At 37.8% G+C, this 20476-nt stretch overlaps 1 protein-coding gene and 1 pseudogene across 1 annotated transcript in view; one reads left to right on the top strand and one right to left on the bottom strand.

Annotated features, from left to right (window-relative positions):
- The window catches only part of CD96 (CD96 molecule), a 126034-nt gene extending 123680 nt beyond the window's left edge, over positions 1-2354 (top strand). The window contains exon 10 of the mRNA XM_077117471.1: positions 98-2354. Coding sequence (XP_076973586.1) covers positions 98-206 — 109 coding nt within the window. The 3' untranslated portion in view covers positions 207-2354. The remainder of the gene's footprint in view (positions 1-97) is intronic.
- A 5628-nt stretch (positions 2355-7982) lies between these two features.
- Positions 7983-9141, bottom strand: LOC143647865 (eukaryotic initiation factor 4A-II-like; annotated as a pseudogene).
- Positions 9142-20476: the final 11335 nt, after the last annotated feature.

The following is a 20476-nucleotide window of genomic DNA, read 5'->3' as shown; positions in this document are numbered from 1 at the left end:
AATATGTCCCCTCTGTAAATATATATATTTCAATCGCACTCATATTCTTCAATACCCTCACGTTCTTAGCATTGAAAGAGCAATGTTTTGTTCCTAGCATGAAAAGACCTCCACCTTTCAAGCCACCACCACCTCCCATCAAGTACGTTTGCATTCAGGATCCCACTGGAAGTGATCTGCCTTGTCATGAGATGGAGACACTCTAGTCCTTTGAGACTGGGCCAGGCAGCAGAGCTCTGCTGGAATCCAATTGAGAAAGTAGATATTTTGCTTGATTAAGTAGTAGTCTTCCAGCCAAACTCCTACTGCAGCTGAAATGGATGTCAGAAGTGAATGACCTTTTTTTCCAGCAACTCACCCTCTTTCATCTGCATAAGCCTGAAGTGCAAACAAGAGTATGAAGATAGGTGGTGCTCACACCCAGTGCAATCTGTCAGAATTTTCCTGCTTATGCAAGAAGTGAAAATTAGACTGTTACCATTAAAAATATTTGCAGTCTTTGTTTTTCATTTTAATACTCTGATTTTGATGACAGCAGTGGCTTCAAGCATATGCCCATACCAGATTCTCTTTCTTGAGTATCTGCCAACATTCTAAACTGTTTGTCAAAATTATGGTAATCTCTGAGGTTTTGTTAGATTCCCTAAGAAACTTCCAAGAAGAAGAAAATGTGAAAGAAAGTCCTAGTAAGAAGTCTAAGAAATGGAGACATGTGGCTCATCTTGGTGCTGGAAATCTGTGGTTTATTTTCACCTGAAGAAAACAGAACAACTTTCACAAGGACTGTATTTCTAATCTTCCATCAGCCTTCTGCCCATTATATTCAGCCAGATTCCTGCCCCAGGAACCAGGATGAAGTAGGGATCAGAGAGACAACTAGACAGCATCCAAGTAGATGTAAGACATCAATGACAGATAAAATTGTGTGCGCTAAGTGGTCTCATTTTCAACTTTGTGTGTGTGTGGGTGTGTGCTCCTGCGAGATCAAACCATTACCAAATGGTTAGATAAATAAATGGGCAGCCTAATAGCAATCAGATCTTTTAATTCCATTATTCTCTTTTTTTATCTGAGGAATTTCCTGTGCATCCAACTTGCCTGTTTTGACCTGTCATGAAGCAAATAAAGAAAAATGAGTGCTGAGTAATTAACCATGCTCATTCCAATTTTTTACAAAACACTTGAACCAGATTGTATTGATGGCAGAGAAGAAACCTAACCAACTAGCCCTGCTTTTTAGTCAGCAATAATTTGTGAGTGAAAAAATTACTGATCCCCCTTCCTCCCCAACCTACTCCTACCTTCCCTCACCCAACAGGGAGGAACAGATGTTATTGATAGACACAATGATAGGCAAATTCTATGTGGACTTTAGTCTCAAAAGGAATCTTTAATTCCTGTACAGTGTGTACTTAGCCCTCACAGTAAATGAGAATCACTTGGAGAGTTTTAAAAAATACCTTGGTGTCCCATTCTAGACCACGAAAATCAAAATCTCTGAGAGGCCCAGGCATCAGCACTCCCCCAAATGAAACAAAAGTTCAGTCAAGATTGAAAACTGCTGAACCAGTGGAAGTCCCTTCTCATTGATCATAATTCTTGGTTAGGTGCCTCATTTTTATAGTGGCCAGCCTCCAAAAGGGTCTCCAGTAGTTCCTGCTTCCTGTATGTAGCTGGCCTGCCTACTCCAGGGCCAGGACTAGAGTGAGGCAAGTAAGGAGTCTAGGGCCCAAAGTTTAAAGAAGTATTCATACTCAGGGTCATGGAAGTGCCACTCTGCACTTGTATTATGCAAGGAGTACCAGTCACAGCCCTGGTATAACAAGATATTTCAGAAATGACCAAAGTGTGACTTCCAGGACTAGGTCATTAAAGGCATTTTAGAGTCTGCCTTGCTTTCTCTTTGATCATTTGCTTTGTGGGGAAGCCAGTTGCCATGTTGTGACATACTCAAGCAAATCCAATTGAGTCAAGGAACCACAGCCTCCTGCTAACAGCAAGTATCAAATTGACATTCATGTGTGTGAGCCAACTTGGAAGAAGATTCTCCAGCCCTCAATCAAGCCATCAGATCAATACAACCTCAGTTGACCTTTAGAATGGGACCTCATGATAGATCTAGAGCCAGAATAACCCAATTAAGCATCTTCTGACCAACAGGCACTATGTCAGATAATACATGTTTATTCTTTGAAACCACTATTCTTGGGGATAATTTTTTACACAGCTATTGATAACTGATAGAGCTCAATAAATGTAAAAATAAACTAGTATCTGTCTATCTTATCTTAATTCTGCATTAGTTCCCAAAATAGAAATAAAACCAACTTCCTACATGGCTGTTGTTTTGTGTGTGCAGTTATTTTTATTTAATACAACTGAATTATCAGTGATATGTGATGAGGCCATTGCAGATTTATTTTTTAGTTTGTTTTTTATATTATTTTATTAGGAGACATGAATACAAACAGAGGCATCAGGGTAAAAAGTAGCAGTCGGAAGATGTTTAGATTGCTTTCATAAAGGGATAAACATAAGACTATATACTTTTCCAATCTATGATATGACAGATGTTTCAGTGATTTTCTTTTTTGCATTAGCTCTTCTTTGCAATTTCCTTTTTTTGATCTTAAAATAAGTTCTGGTACATTTGCAAGCTCATATCCCACTAGAATAGGGTGGGCATTTGCTAATTCATGGAGGAACACCCCATCAGTGGTTCAGAAGAACTTTTCACAATCCTCCAAAGTAGAGGGGCTCTAGGAGCCTTTCAGGCAGTGCTGTGAGGTTGAAACCCCTTCTTTGACAAAATGAATTTCACTTGCACCTTAAATTGCATGCAAGTATAATCCATACAGTCTGTTTCAAATCATCAATTCCTTTTTGTCTAGAATTAGATTCAGTTCTGTCCAACTAACAGGAGGAGAGGTGACAACATTAGGTCTAAATCCCTGAGGTTCCTGCATGTTTTTTTACACTGCTTTCTTTCTCCCTGAGTACTTAAACATTTTATTTCACTAATTTCCAAAGCACAGTATGTTAGATGACGTTGTTTAGAGACATTCACTTCTTTACTCACCTGCCCCATGAGTACCCATTGACTTTGGGTTTGACCATGTGATTTGCTTTAGACAGTGGAATGTTAAGGGCATGACAGATCCAAGGTGTGAAAGGTGCTTGCATGATTGCACTTTGTTGTAGCTTGGAACTATGTACTCCAGAAAAACATGTTCTTAAACTTCATCCATTCTTGAAGCTGTGGACCCACTGTAGATAGGATCTCTTCAGGATATTACTTCAGTTAAGGTGTGGCACAAATGAATCAGTTGGGCTCTAATCTGGATGCTGGAGTACTCTATAAGCAGGGTGAAAGTCAGATTGTAAAAACAAAAGCCATAAGTAGCAGCCAGAAGCTGAACATCAACAGAGCCTGGAAGAGAAGGGAGAGCTAGGAGAGGCATCATATGCATTGTCATGTGACAGAAAATCTGCAGGCCAAAGATCCCTGGCAGCCAAACTCAGACTACCATAATCTTCTGGGAAAAAGTACCTTTGTGATGACGCCCTGATTTTGGACTTCTCTTAACCTCAAAACTGTGAGCCAGTAAATTCCCATTGTTTAAGTCAACCCATTGCATGGTATTTATTTTGGCACCTTTGAAATTTAAACAAGCTTGTTCTCTGCCATTACCATAAGAAGAACATTTTCAGGCTAGCTTCCTAGTTGCAAAAAGATGACAGACTGATGGAGTATGGTGGAAACACCCAAGCTAGACCCAGTCTACTTCAACCAATTCCCAGCCTATCCCAACAGATGCGTAAGTTAAATATTGTTGTATGTCACTGAGATGATGTGTTGTTACACAGCATTATTGTAGCAATAGTTAATCCATACACATAGGTGTACAGGAAGGCATATTTTAAATCCTATGCAGGTAACTAGAGATACCTACTCAGGTACTGAAAGATAAACTGAGTGCTATAGCCAAAAAGGATCCCTTTCTTTGGTTCATCATGAGTTTTCTTTTAACTGAAGAATATATGGTGAGCTTCACTAAATTAGCTTCCCATTACAGATCTTTAAAATCATAGAACACTTGACCATGATGGGTATTAGAAGTCATGTTGTAAATAAGGATCTTAAGGCCTATGACATTAAGTGGCTTTCCCAAGGTCACACACTTATAAGTGGAAGAGCCCAGTTGATGAACCAACCCTTTGATTTCCCATCCAGGATATGATCAATCTCCATCATGTCATGATTTAATTGGGTATCTTCTTTTACCATAGATAATTGCTGCTTGGTTTTTAAGTATTTGAGAGTTTGTCTTTTATTCTTAATAGTGTATTCCAAAAATTGTTTGATAGAAAACAAAAAAGCAGAAATAATTGACCACATTTTGCTGAGGGTGGGATAGGCCAGAAAATGTGGGGAAAAAATGACTAGAAAATGAAAAAGAGAAAAGAGAATAATCAAGACAGAAGCTTGGAAGAAAGTTTAGAGAAACTGACCAAAGCCAGAAATAATGAAAAGGATATTATCTCAGAGGTTCTGAGCAGGAGAAAAGGTTCTTGGAGGTAATCCTCTTGGGACTTTAACTAATAGAATGGTTTAGCCTGGACCAGAAGGATGAATTTGCAAAAATACAGAAACTTTGTTATCTCTGAAATGAGGGGTGAAATACATAGCTTAACTATTCCTTGAAGTAAAACAAGAAACCATGTAAAAAGTAAATTTTCCTGTGTTAAGCTAGACAAAGTGAGTCTCTAAACACTAGGAGAATGCAGCCAAGAAAGGCTCAATGTCAAAAGGCATTATTTACCTCAGCCCGGCAAAGTGACTTGCTCAAAGAAGCAGGGCATGTAAGATCATGACCAAACGACCCAAAGTAGTAAGGATTTACCTCTAGAAGTCAGGGAATATGGCCTGTGACAACTGCAGAAGTCATGGGGAAAGTATCTCCCCATAAACCAGGCTAGGTTTGATGAGTATCATTTCCTTACACACAGCTGGGCTGCCCTCCTCAGCTATGGGGCTACCTCCCAGACATGGGGGTGGGTACAGAGGGAAGTTATCTTCTGACTGAAACAAAAAAGCTTCCCTCCCTTCCTGCCTTCAGTGGAGAGGTACAAGGAATTAAAATTTGCAAATGAATCTACCCCTCATTGGAATAATCCATCAACCCTTGCTATGGTGGAGCAAATATTTAAAGCTTTATTAAAAGATGTTATCCATGGCCTCAGAAATGAAGTTGTGATGAGAAACCAGCCCCAGAAGGAGCCGTTGCGAACAATTTGGCAACTCTGCCCTGGATTATATCAAAGGAGTGCAGGAACAATTGGAAAGCACTTCATAAGGGCACAGATGGAGAGAATCCCCTAGTGTAGAATCCCCATAAGTATTACCAGTTCAAATACAACTTTGGCTGACTCCTCCTTCCCTTCTCAAATTCTAAATATTGAGCTGATTTGCATCTCTGTCCTCATCCCGTTTCTCTAGACTCGCTCACCCTGAAAGTGATCCATTCCCTTCATTTTAAACACCTTCCACAAGGCTGTGACTCCAAAATTTATATTTCCATGCTAGACTTTTTTCTAAACTCATATAGCCAGTGCTCACTCAGCATCTTCAGTTGCATATTTAATAGGTATCTCAAATTTAATATATCCAAAACTAAGCTCTTCTTTTAAATATATTTATTATGGTAACATATATTCAACAGAAAATTTCCCATTTTAACCACTTCATGAGTACAATTCAGTGACATTAATAACATTAACAGTGTTATGCTACCATTACCATCATCCATTACCAAAACTTTTCCATCACCCCAAACAGAAACTCTATGCTCATTGAACAATAACAGCTCACTCTTCCCATCCCCCAGCTCATAGTAACCTCTAATATACTTTCTGTCTTTATGAATTTTCTTATTTTTGTGCTGTGTTTATTTGACTTTGGTCTCATAGAATGAGGTAGAGAGTATTCCCTCCTCTTCAGTTTTTTGGAAGAGTTTAAACAGAACTGGAATTAACTCTTCTTGGAAAGTCCTATAAAATTCACCTGAAAAGCCATCTGGTCCTGGGGTTTTCTTTGTTGGGAAGTTTTTGATTATTGATTCAATCTCTTTATTATTAGATCTTCTATTTCTTCTTGAATCAGTGTAGGCATTTTGTGTGTTTCTAGGGATTTGTCCATTTCATCTAGTTTAATAAATTTTTCAGCATACAATTGTTCATAATATCCTTTTATAGTCCTTTCTATTTCTGGGGGGGGGGGGGTTGGTGGTAATGTTCCCCTTTTCATTTCTGATTTTAGTTATTTGTGTCTTCTTTTTTTTCTTTGTCAGTCTAGCTAAAGTCTTGTCCAGTTTATTGATATTTTCAAAGAATCAACTTTTGGTTTTGTTGATTCTCTCTATTGTTTTCTTATTCTCTAGTTCATTTCTTGCCCCTCTCATCTTTGTTATTTCCTTTCTTATGCTCCCATTAGGTTTAGTTTGCTCTTCTTTTTCTATATTTTCTAGTTTTAAGGTTAGGTTCCTGATTTGAGATCTATTTTTATTTTTTAGTGTAAATATTTAAAACTATGAATTTCCTTGTTAGGACTGCTTTTACTGTATCCCATAAGTTATGGTATGTTGTGTTTTCGTTTGCATTCACCTCAAGATATTTCTTAATTTCTCTTGCGACTTCTTCTTTGTCCTACTGGTTATTTAATTTCCATATATTTGTGAATTTTCCATTTCTTTCTTGGTAATTGATTTCTAGTTTTATTCCACTGTGGTCAGAAAAGACATTATATGATTTCAATATTTTTAAATTTATTGATACTTGTTTTGTGACTTAGAATATAGTCCATCCTGGAGAATGAGCCATGTGCACTACAGAAGAATGTTTATTCTGTTGCTGTTTGGTGAAGTGTTCTCTATGTGTTTGTTAGGTCTAATTGGCTTAGAATATCATTTCCTCTATTTCCTTACTGACCTTCTGTCTAGATTTCTATCCGTTATTGAAAGTGGTATATTAAAGCCACCTACTATTAATACATAATCATCTATTTTTCCTTTCAAATTTGACAATATTAGCTCCCTTTATTTTGAAGCTCTACTGTTAGGTGTCTATTGATTTATAATGGTTATGCCTTCATGTTGAGTTGACTCATTTTTCTGTATAAAATATCCTTCCTTAGTAAGAGTTTTTTATTTAAAGTTCATTTTATCTGATATTGCTATAGCTACCCCACTTCTTTTTGGTTTTAACTTCTTACATGGTACATTTTTTCCATCCATTTACTTTCAACCTGCTTATGTCTTTGAATTTAGGGTAAGTCTCTTCTAAATAGCACATAGTTATTTCATCCTTTTTTAAGTGAATATATACTTTATTTAACATTCAAACTTCATTGAGATATGTACAATATGACTATTTTACTTGGTTTAACCCTATGTAGGATATGATTGCTTGCTGGTGCTTAGCAACAGGGTCCAGTTCACATTTAGTACTAATTAAATACTTTATTGAATAAAGACAATACCAAACTGAACACATTCAAATGCCTTCTTTAAAAAGTCAGTTTTACAGTCCTTTTCAAATTCAGGCTAATGACAAACACAGTAAAGATAGATGTGCTAGTTCAGCATGATGGGCTGATTTTATACCTTTTAGTATACCACAAGCGTATTATTAAATGATAGAGGACATCTAATACAATTATTCCTACATAACTAGAAAATAAATTTCTAAGAGAGAAATATTTTAATACCCAAGCTTAACAGCCTAACACTACAGAGGATAAAGCCTATGACTTTCTTCACAAGAGCTCATGACTAAAGTCCCTTTACTATCAAACTCTGTATCTCTGATCTGTCATGAGCATTGAGACAAGATTCAAATATTCCCAAAGAAATAAGCACAATGCACATTGTGATTGCCTATTCAGCAACAGTGATCACTGCATTCAGAACTATCCCATGCCAGAATTAAATAAGGTCAGCCACATTCCTTGGCATTTTCTCCACCGTAGTATTGTAGAAGGCCTCAGTGTTCTAAAGAATCCTTTTGTCTTCTTCAGTAATGAAATTAATAGCCACAGCTTTTCTCTCAAATCTATCCCCTGCCAAACTGTCTTTATTCAGAGTGCTGTTTCACTTATGATTCTGTGTCCTAAATTACCTCAGTGACGTTTCTGAGTGCCATCTCATCATCAGTTGTGGCTATTGACTCCTGTAAATATAGTTTTCATGATTGGTAGCTGTCATAGTTTAGAACCAAATACACTTGTTGCACATCAATCCCATGAGCCAATGAGTCAATAGTGATCTGACATGATTTTACTTTGACCCTTATAAAAAACATCTCTATTCTTCTTATCCCTGTCACCATGAAGTGCAGAAACTGTGAAGTCCCTAGCATGCATTTTCCCAGTAAGCCAGCCCTTGCATTGAGAAAAATAACAGCCTGAGTTATGGTCAGCATCTCATACAAGTCACTAAGTGTAGCCAACTTCCATTCCTTTCTTTCAACATTAATATAAAACTGTTTGATTCCTTCAAGGGTCAATTCTTCCTTCTTTGACAAGATTCTAGTTGGATCTCCTGTGAATTTTTTGTCATTTCAAACACATCAGTTGGCATTATGGCAGAAAGCAATATAACCTGAATACTTGTATTTAATTTTTGGAAAATCTCATAGAGTTGACCTTTAAACCTTCAGCTCAACTTTTCATCTGCTTCTTCCAAAATAAACATTTTGATCCATGTTGCAGAAAGATATCTTCTGTTTAACATATCAAATACTCTTCCTGAAGAACTAACAACCATATATGGTGCTTCAGCCTGAAGTTTCTGCATTTTATTTCAAACATTGGTTTCACCAATATATGTATGATAAGTTGCTCCCAGACAGTCTCCAAGAGCCAGAACTATCTTTTGAATCTTTATTATAAGGAATAAGAGCTCTCTGCTAAATAGCTGAAGGCTTCTCAAAACCATAAGCACAGATACCCTGGAAAAGAGTTTCCTTTAGGTTCCTATCATCAAACATCAACAATCTCATTCCAGTTTCTCTTGATGACATCACTGGGGTCCATTCCCCTTGGCTGCCATGTTCTCTAGTGTAATCCATGGAGCCACCAGACATGATCAGAAGGACCACTCAGTGCCCAACTGAAAATATGGCCCATTCTTTATATCTAGTCTGCCAATCTCTCTTTTTTATTGGAGAGTTTAAGCCATTTACATTTACATTAACTACTGATAATTCAGAATTTTATTCTGCCATTTTTCTGTTTAGTCTTTGCAACTCGTGTATATTTTTCCAACCTGAATTCTTCCATTAATACCTACTTTTATAGTTATTAGGTTTTTGTTTTGTACCAATTATTTCTGGAAATCTTTTATATATATTTTCCTTGTGTTTACCATGGGGTTAAAAGTTAACATTCTATTGGAAAAGCTAACTACCAAATTCATTTGAAAGGGAAAGAGACCCCGAATCCTAAAAAAGAAGAATGAAGTGGGAGGATTAACATTCCCTGACCTTAAAACCAATTATAAAGCTACAGTGGTCAAAATGGTATGGTACTGGCACAAAGACAAAAACATTGACCAATGGAATCAAATCGAGAGTGCAAAAATAGACCACCAAATACATGGTCAACTAATTTTTGATAAGGCCCCCAAATTCTCTGAACTAGGACAAAATAGTCTTTTCAATAATTGGGCATGGAAGAACTAGATATCAATAGCCAAGAGGATAAAAGATGACCCCTATCTTATACCCTACACAAAAATTAACTCAAAGTGGATTAAACACCTAAATATAAGAATTAGCACCATAAAGCTTCTAGAAGAAAATGTAGGGAAACAACTTTAACACCTAGTAATAGGAGGTAGCTTCTTAAACTTTACACCCAAACCACAAGCAACAAAAGAAAAAAATAGATAAATGGAATGGCTCAAAATCAAATGCTTCTGCACCTCAAAAACCTTTGTCAAAAAGGTAAAGAGGCAGCCAACTCAATGGGAAAAAATATTTGGAAATCACAAATGGGACAAAGGTTTGATTTCCTGTATACATAAAGAAATCATTCAACTCAACAACAAAAGAAGAGATGTCTCAATTATAAAATGGGCTGAAGATGTGATTAGGCATTTTTCTGAAGAGCAAATACAGATGGCTCAAAGCGTGTGAAGAAAAAGAAAAAAAAACAAAAAAAGATAAAAAAAAAAAAACAGAAGCATGGAAAAGATGCTCATTTTCACTGGATATAAGGGAAATGCAGATCAAGACTACAATGAGACACCACCTCACACCTATAAGAATGGCTGCTGTTAAACAATCAGAGAACTATAAATGTTGGAGAGGATGTGGAGGAACTAGGACACTTATGCACTGCTGGTGGGAATGTATAATGGTGCAGCCACTATGGAAGACTGGCAGTTCCTTAGGAAACTAAATACTGAGTTGTCCTATGACCCAGCAATAGCACTACTTGGTATATACCCAGAAGAGCTGAAAGCAACAACACAGACATTTGCACTCCACTATTCATAGCAGCATTATTCACAATTGCCAAAAGATAGAAACAAACTGTGCTGGTTTGAAAGGAAGTATGCCCCCTAGAAAAGCCATGTTTTAATCAAAATATCATTTCATAAAGGTAGAATAATCTCTATTCAATACTGTATATTTGAAACTGTAATCAGATCATCTCCCTGGATGATGGGATTTAGTCAAGAGTGGTTGTTAAATTGGATTAGGGGATGACATGTCTCCACTCATTTGGGTGGATCTTGATTGGTTTGTTGGAGTCCTATAAAAGAGGAAATATTTTGGAGAAGGAGGTTCAGAGAGAGCAACACTATGAAGCAGAGAGTCTACCAACCAACAACCTTTGGAGATGAAGAAGGAAAATGCCTCCCAGGGAGCTTCATGAAACCAGAAGCCAGGAGAGTAAGCTAGCAGATGATGCCATGTTTGTCATGTGCCCTTCCACCTGAAAGAGAAGCCCTGACTGTGTTCACCACACGCCGTCTCACTTGAGAAAGAGACCCTGAATGTCATTGGCTTTTTTGAACCAAGGTATCTTTTCCTGGATGCCTTAGATTGGACATTTCTATAGACTTGCTTAATTGAGACATTTTCTAGGCCTTAGAACTATAAACTAGCAACTCATTAAATTCCCCCTTTTAAAAAGTCATTCTGTTTCTGGTATCTTGCATTCCAGCAGCTAGCAAACTAGAACACAAACCAAAGCCCATCAACAGATGAGTGGATCAACAAAATGTGTGGATATACACGATGGAATACTATGCAGTAGTAAGACAAAATAACGTCCTGAAGCACATGACAAGATGGAAGAAACTTGAGGACATAATGCTGAGTGAAATTAGCTGATACAAAAGAATAGATACTGTATGATTCCACTTTGTGACCAGCATAAAGGTATAATCAGAGGCTTATAATACAGAATATAAGGAACTTAGAGATACATAGTAACTAGAAATAGGTGAGCCATTAGCTAATGAGGTTGAACTCCAATGTAAAGGAAAAGATAAGAGTGAAGATAATTCTCTAGTGGATCTGGAAGTAATATCACCATATTGACGATGAACAAGATTGAAAGGGATTGTATAAACCTTCATATCCCACTGATTCACACTAGAAATATGAATTAGTTCTCATAAGAATTACCCCAAAGATACAATTCCTGAATAAAGTGTGTTTAAGTCCTGGGTACAGGGGGAGAACTGCTATTGCATGCTATGAGTTATGTTCAAAAGGAAACCATCAGCACTACTACAGCAACAGCAGAGGTAAATAATGGGGGGAGGGACAAGAGTTAAGAGGAGGTTTAGATTTCCTATTTGGCAAGGGTGGTTTATTGGTTTTCTTTCTCTTGGGAACAATGAAATTATCTAAAATTGAGAATTTTGATGGACTGTGGACTTTGGGCCTTCCACATGATGCCTGATGAATACAGGTGGCTGAAGGATGCAGTGAAGGAAAAGTAGATTGGTGAATGATAGTGTATACTTATGAAGAAGGTTGTGCTACTACAAAAAGGAACAAAGTCGGGAGACATGAAATGATATGAATGAACATGTGGGACATTTGGTGAGACAAAATAAGCCAGAAACAAAAGGACAACAATGGTATGGTCACCTTTATAAAATGATTATAAGAAAACAGGGGCCTAGATTGTAAACTTTTAGAGCAGACACATTAAATCCCGAGTGATGATTAATATTTCTGGATTTTGAAAGGCTGTTTTATATATATAACCTGATATTTAGAGATAAGAACGAAGCTGAACGGGTTGGGGTTAAAGTAATTCAGAACATAGGGGTAAAGAAGACAGTGTCTCTATTTTAGAACCACACATACTCTTTGGGACCAATGGAATAAAGGTTTATTTGATCTGAAACTGAAATTTTCTGTAGTGCATAATCTAATTCAACCTATCTGTATAGCTTATTTGAACAACTGAAACACAGGGAGCCCAGAATAAGAAAGAGGTCCTTTAAACCTGTATACATTATGGTAATGCCTGGAAACATCCTAGAGTATATTAAGCAAATAACAAAAAGTATTGGCAAAGTCCCCTGAGGGAGGAAAGAAAGAATATGGAACTATTAAACCTTACCATCAGGGAATCCCCTGATACTGTGTCAAACTTTAGGGACACCCAAATCAATAGGTCATGCCCTCAATCATGAGGTTTACCCTTGTGAAGCTTATGTAGGTAGTGGATAAGCTTAGACTACCTATAAGCATGCCTAAGAGTTGCTCTGGAAGACTTCTATTATTGCTCAGATATGACCTCACTCTCTTTCTAAGCCCAACCCTGAAGTGAAATCATTGCCCTCCCCCCTCCGTGGGACATCCAGGGATGAAAGTCTCCCTGGCATCACGTGGGTGATGACTCGCAGGATTGAATCCAGACTTGGCACCATGGGATCAACAATTCCATCCTTACCGAAAAGGGAAAAAGAAGTGTAACTAATAAAGTATCAGTGCCAGAGAGAGTTCAAATAGAGTCGAGAGGATACTCTGAAGGTCACTCTTATGCAAGCTTCATAACCTTTCTACCTATCATAACCTGCCCACCCCCAACCAGGACCATTTCAGCCAATCCTAAAGAACACCTAGGGCAATATAGAAGGTTCCACAAGGGTTCCATGCACTAGAGTAACTTACCAGAAAGCTACAACCTCCAGATGGGCTCCTGGTCCAGATAAGTCCTGAAACCTAGCCCTTCCTCTCCAAAACATCAGAGAGTTCCACTCCCTACCCCATATTAGTGACAGACCCTTCCAATAACAAAAATTTAGAATTGCCATAGTCCAAACAACCCTAAAGAGAGATATGGAAAGATCAAAGGTGATGGCAGAGTTATACATAGAAGATAGGATTTAACAAATTAATATGGATGCTGAATCATTAAATTGATATCTCTTTTGTTCTTCAGAATTTTAGAGCAGCTAGAAATACAAACCTAAAATTGTGAAATTGTAACCCATGTCAAAGTCTGAAATATGTTCTACAATTAATTGTGGTGCTATGCTTTGAAATTTATAGCTTTTTTGTATACATGTTATTTTCACAAAAAAAAATAAGGAAAAATAGTCTATTGTGATGATAAAAAAATATTTAAGCCCTCTAGCCTCCTATATTCTGGAGCAGTTGGAAGGAAAAATATGAGAGGATCAGATAGTAGCCATGACTTACTCTGGGATCTGTCCTTTAACTACTTGTTGAAGAGTGCTTTGAAAACTATTGCTTTTTTTATTTGTTTGCTTTGTATATATGCTATACTATACAATAAAAAAGTTAAAATATGAAGAAAAATAAAAGGTTAACATCCTAAATGTATAACAATCATTTTGGATTTGATATCAACTTAGTTTAAATAGCATATTCATAAACTGTTTCTATACCCCTCCACCGCCCACTTTTTTTGTACTTGTTAAAAATTATATTTATGTATATTATATGCCCAAATTCATAGATATATCATTACTTTTTATGTATTTGCATTTTAACACCTGTAAGAATTAAGAAATGGAGTCACACACCAAAAAATACAATACAATGGTACTGGTATCTATAACTACAGGGTTTTATGTTTTTTTGATGCTTTGATCCATTACCTAGTGTCCTTTGCTTTGAATGTGAAGGACTCCATTTAGTTTTGTTTATAGAGCAGATCTGATAATGGTAATGAATTCTCTCAGCTTCTGTTTATCTGGGAATATCTTAATCTCTCCCTCATTTTTGAAAGACAGTCTCATCAGATGTAAGTTCTTGGCTGACAATTGTTTTCTCTCAGCACTTTAAATGTATCAACCCACTGTGTTCGCTCCATGGTTTCTGATGAAATTGACACTTAATCTAATTGGGTGTCCCTTGTACATGTCTCATTGCTTTTCTCTTGGAGATTTCAGAACTCTCTCCTTATACTTTGTATTCAACAATTTGACCACCATGTGTCTGGGTATATTTCTCTTCAAGTTTATCCTGTTTGTTGTTCACTGGACTCCTTAGATGTGCACATTTATTTATCAGCGTCCTCCTCTCACCCTCCTGGATGCTGCACTGTGTTATACTAGACTTCAGAGCTTCAAATAGTTGATTCAGACAATTCTTGCCTGTTTAATAGTTGTTCTTATAGAGGAACTGATTCCTGGATCATCCTACTCTGCCATCTTCCCACAATCCTCAGTTGGAATGCTCTAAACTGATCTGTTAAAATTTGTATTGTTTACTACTGTGATAGTTAGGTTCTAGTGTCAACTCGGTCAAATGATTATACCCAATTGTGTGGTCAGGGAAGCACTGGCCTTACCGTTGCTGCAAGGATATTTCATGGCTGATTCATAAACCAGAAGGTTGGTGTACTAAATCATCAGTCAGTTGATTGCATCCATGGCCAATTACACCTGCAATCAACTAATGCATATCTCCTACAATGAGATAAGTCAATCAGTTGACAACTTTTAAGGAAGAGAGACTCTTTCACTGCTTCTTCAGCCAGTGAGCCTCTCCTGTGGAGTTTGTCCAGACCCTTCATCAGAGCAGCCAGTTTCACAGCCTGCCCTATAGATTTTGGACTCTTCCATTCCCAAGGTTGTGTGAGACACCTTTATAAATCTCATATCTACAGATCTATCCTGTTGACTCTGTTTCTCTAGAGAACCCTGACTAACACAATGACAGTGCCAGACTGATTAACATCAAAGTGACATTGTTCATGTATTAGGGTGAAAGTGCCCCCCTGTTAGGCAGTCAGAATGTCTAAGGCCCATGTACTTTGTAGAGCTATGGATGCTAGGCTACTTACTGTCATCTTGGAGGGCATGAAGAATTTTTAGGATAACCTAAAGCTCTGTTCCATAACCTTAGATGTATTTATAATGGCTCGTTCTAGATCAGACATCCACGAGGAAAGTCTTGACGCACATGAATGAAACCCCATATTTTAGTGAATTAAGCAGTTGGGGGTACTATCTCTTTGTTCATCGGGTTGAGATTTGATGTACAAAGAAGCCTAAATTAACTATTTGTTTAGTGTTCAGGGTAAGTAATTTTGACACAGTTGGAGCAGTTTTCCTGTTCGCATCTTCCTGTGCAATCATGAGAAAATGCTTTATGTATTCCTCCAAAAGGAAATAAACATTTTAGTGTGTAACTTGCTGTGCAAAGTAAAAACTCCTTGAGTGATAGAATCTTTACAAGACCAGTAACTTGGAGATTTAAATTATAAGGCCAGAAAATATTTCTGGTAAGTAGCCATAAAAGAACAGAGGCAAGTCCAGTCATTGTATGGGTAGAATTTCCTTTATAGATTCCTCTGGAATATTAACCAATTCAAACTTATTGTATTTTGAAACTCTGTGTGCAAGGGTTGAATTAATGACAGCTAGTATAATATCATTTACTTTAAGATCAGTATCATTACAAGCAGGGAACCATTTAAGATATTTATAGTGAAATAATGAGGTCGGATCACATAAGTCAGAGGGACTTTTTCGTCCGTGATGTTTTCCACTGGGGTATTCTATGCAGACAGGAAAATTGGCAGTGACATAGGAAATTTTCATTAGGATAAGAGAGTGTAGTCTGTGAATGTATTGGTGCTAAAAGAGTGCTAAATTCAATTGCAGGAGCTGTATTTATATAAATTTCTGCCTTTTTTTCAGAGAGTAATTTTTGCAAAGCCAGTAATTTGTTCACTGGGCTGTATCAGAGATTTTTGTATTGCTGGAGCTAAAGAGTGGTTTAAATTTTAAATACTGGGGATGAATAAAAGTAACATTATTATAAGCCACGATTTCATTTGGTACTAGGAAAGGTTGGAAAATAGGTGTTAACAATATCACAAGTTACAGGGACCAAATGGGCAAAGTTTAAGTCTGTGATTTCTTGTTCTAGTGATTTTGAGTAAAGCTGTCTACCTCTGAAGTCATCTGTTTCTGGAACCAGTTGGTCCTAATCCTTAGTTAGTTTCCATTTATATTCATTTACAGGAATTAATGTTCAATTTTAGTCCCTTTGAGAGTCTCCCTTAAGCTGGGAGACAAGAATCCGAGGATTAATTTTCCATAATTTTTAAAGCAGGATCAGACTATTTTAGTGAGGTTTAAAACATATTCTCTAAATGTGATGCCTTAAAAAGAAGTCAAGAAGACATTACCTAGGGCTTGATTTAGGGGAAGCAAATGGCAAGGGTTGCCAAAGTTTGAGCACTTAAACAAGATCGAGGATCATGGCAAAACATTTACTCCTCTCATATTCCTTCTCTATTCCCTCTGGGAATGTTTTCTTCTATGAATTTTTGCATGACCCATTCCCTTACTTTACTCAAGTCTTTGCTGATATGTCACCTCCCATTTCAGTTTCCTGTTACTGCTGTAACAAATTTCCACAGATTTAGCAGCTCTAGCAATACAAATTTACTACCTGACAGTTCTTGAGGTCAGAAGTCCAAAGTGGGTCTCACTGGGTAAGGTATTGACAAGACCATCCTCCCTGTTTGCTGTAAGGGAGAAGTGGTTTCCTTATTTGTTCCAGCTTTCAGAGGCCACCCACATTCCTCAGCTCATGGTCCCTGTTATGGATTGAATTGTGTCCTCAAAAATATTTTGTGGAAGCCCTACTTCCCAATAACTCAAAATGTGACCTCATTTGAAATAACGGTTTTTACAGAAGGAATAAGGCAAATTAAAATGAGGTCATACTGGAGTAGGGTGGGCTCTTAATCCAATATTGCTCGTGTCCTATAAGAAGAGGATATTTGGACACAAAGGGAAATTGTGTGACAACTAAGGCAAAGAATCCCTTGGATTGCCAGCAGGCCATGCTGGAAGCATGAAACAGATTCTCCTCTAGGGGCTTAAGGGGAAGCATATACCTCCATTTCAGACATCTAACCTCCAGAATTGTCAGACAATACATTTCTGTTTTTTAAACCACCCAATTTGTAGCACCTCATTACAGTAGCCCTAGTTGAAGAAGACAGCTTCCTTCCATTTTCAAAGCCAGCAATGGCCATTGAAGTCTTCTCACATTGCATCACTCTGACACTGGCTCTTCTACCTCCCTCTTCCACTTACAAGGACAAAGCCGGATAATAATCCAGGATAATCTCCTCATCCAGGATTCCAACTGCAGCCTTAGTTCCTCTTTGCTATGTAATAATAAACATATTCACAGATTTCAGAAATTACGATATGGACATCTTTCGGGTACCATGTTTATGCCCACCACATCACCTATTAAAGACCTTCCTTAAACACCCTACTTCCCTAATTAGAATAAAGCTGCCCCCTTTTCCACTAGTCTCTATCACTTTCTGGGCTGTGTTTTATTTTTCATGTATTTATTGCTTTCTGATCTTGCAAAACATAATTATTTATTAGTACATATTTCTGCCACTAGAATAGAAGAAGGGAGTTTAACAGTCTTCTTTCTTGCATTATCCTTAGCACCTAGAGAAGTATCTGGTACATTATAGGTTCTAAATACCCATTTGTTGAAGCGAATGAAGGAAGAAAGGAATGAGTAAATGAATGAAAGAATAAATCTCTGGCAGCAGCACCTGAGGCAAAAGGCAACTCCAATTCCCTACACCAAGTTTGTGACCGCAGCAATCATGGCAATGCCAACCAACTGAAGGATGAGTATCCAACAGAGGGAACTGAAATGTTGAGGGAAGTCACTACCATGGAAGAAAAAGATAATCATTAAGATAGACAAAAATAGGTTGCTGTTCTAGTCAGCACACGTAGTAAGATGGTAGGAGCATCCAGTTTATTTTCAAACTCTAATAAAATGATTTTATTCTGGATTCTGTGATTACAAAAATGGCTCCATGCTGCAACCTGGAAGGTATAACCAGGAGGAAAAGAATATGACCTTAAGTAAGGTCAGGGACAGAAAACACCTTTGGCATTTCTCAAAGACAGTCTCGTGCTTCTGTGAGGGCACTGCACATTAGTCAAGTGCAAAATAACATGAGAATGGAGATAGCAGGCTCTAGTTCTTTTTCTCCCCAGCCAGTATCTTGTACCTTCTAATCTCTGAGATTCTAATTATGGGGAGGGACACTGAGGAGAAGAAAAGGAGTACAAACCCGAGGTCATAATATCAACAGCATATCACAGATGGAGTTATATATAGCCTCTCTCTGGTAAGTGCCAGGAACCTTTAATACTTAATTTCTGAAGTATTAAGAAATATTTAAGTGAGACCCTAAAATGTAATGCTTAATTTGACTCAGAACTGGCCTATATTTCTGACATTGCAGCCCCTAGACTACAAAAGATGACAAAAATGCAAGGAGTCTGCTTATTTGGGGGGGAGTTTTCTGTAGTTTCTGAGTATAGCCTACTCTGAAAGTCCAGGAGAAAATAAATGAGAATTCATCCTTCAAGTTCTCTGTTTCTCTTTCATTTCTGGGTCTTGTTGTGCTGTAAGTACTGGCTGGGAGCCACCAAAACTTTAATCAATTATTCTTTCTTAAGGAAATGAATGCAGCCCTTTGATTTCCCCAAAACTCCAGGGTAAATTTATCCTCTTAGCATTAAACCATTTTATATCAAAGGAGACTAAGCTATGTCTCTCCAGACATCATCCAGAAGAAAGACTTTGGTTCCTCCCCAAACCCTTGGGCAGTGTTTTTTGTTGTTGTTGCTACCTTAATGGAAACTATGGAAACAGTTCAGCATTTACAGCTGTCCCTAAGCAAGAAACTGCACACATAGCCATAGTGATAGCAGGAGTCCATTCAGTGTTCCTCTGGAACTGCACGGCAAAAGGCTCAACAGTCACTTCCCATTCTCCTCCTAAAGAATTTTAGTCATCACCCCAGATTTTTGCTACACAGCTTGACCACTTTTTATTTGTTCAATAAATAATTAATTTGAAAATATCCTATGTTCTACTGAGACAAAACTCTTTAGTTTGCTTTAATACTTTGATGTGATGTTTGGACCAAAACTCACTCTGTCACTCTCAAAGATATGCAGGCTGTGAACTCATCTGTTCGACTTCAACATCCTCAAGGGTATGAAGCGGCCTTACATATCTCAGTATCCCCAAGGAGGCCAAGACCTGGCACATATTAATGCTCAAATTATAGGTGTATGAACGACTGCAAGGTGATGGTGAATAAGTGAATAGGTGAAGGAAAAATGCCTCATGGAACAGAGAATTAGCTAAAAATTGCTGATGGTCTCTCACTCAAGTAGGGTGAACTGAGCTGTTTTACCCACTCCATGTTACAAATCAATCCAGCCACCTTAAATCTATGTTATTTTACAAAATATTCTTATTGTGGCAAGTCAGTCTCTGGAGAGAGTTCAAAATTTTCTCCACCCCCGCCCCACCCCCTCCACTCCTTGTATTCAGCATCCAGAAAGAGATGGTCAGAGTTCAGGAAGCCAGCCACAGAAAGCACCCAGCAGAGCTCTCAGAGTTAGGAGTATGAATTGCCTGGATAGTGTAACTGGTGCCTTGCTGGCACCCTGTCAGGACAGGAGAGAGGGCAGATCCTAAATTCTGGGGAGCTTGCCAGATTCCTTTAGGTGAGCAGGCCACTGGGTCAATTTTGAAGTTCAGTTCAAATTAGTAGAATCAGCAGACCAAAGCAGAGCCACCAGGTTTTTAATCCTGAATCAAGGTCCTCTCAAAGTGTTATCAAAATATCCTCCACCTCTTTCGTGTAAACCAATCAGGTTTTGCTACTGCACATTTGTTGCCAGAGAAACAGGTAGGGACCTAAAGGTAAAGCATTATGATAAAATCAAAACCAGAGAGAAAACCTTCCATGGGAAGTCCTTGGCCTTCCACTCTATCTAGAGATAGTTGTTATCTCCGATGGCAAAAAAAAAAAAAATTAATGTGGCCAGATCTCCAATTCCCATACAACTACCTAATGTTGCCACACATTGCTTAAGGTTTGAGTTGATGA

The sequence above is a fragment of the Tamandua tetradactyla genome, chromosome 10, assembly GCF_023851605.1.
Source record: "Tamandua tetradactyla isolate mTamTet1 chromosome 10, mTamTet1.pri, whole genome shotgun sequence".
Lineage (NCBI taxonomy): Eukaryota > Metazoa > Chordata > Mammalia > Pilosa > Myrmecophagidae > Tamandua > Tamandua tetradactyla.
This window is presented reverse-complemented; position numbering and strand designations above follow the sequence as displayed.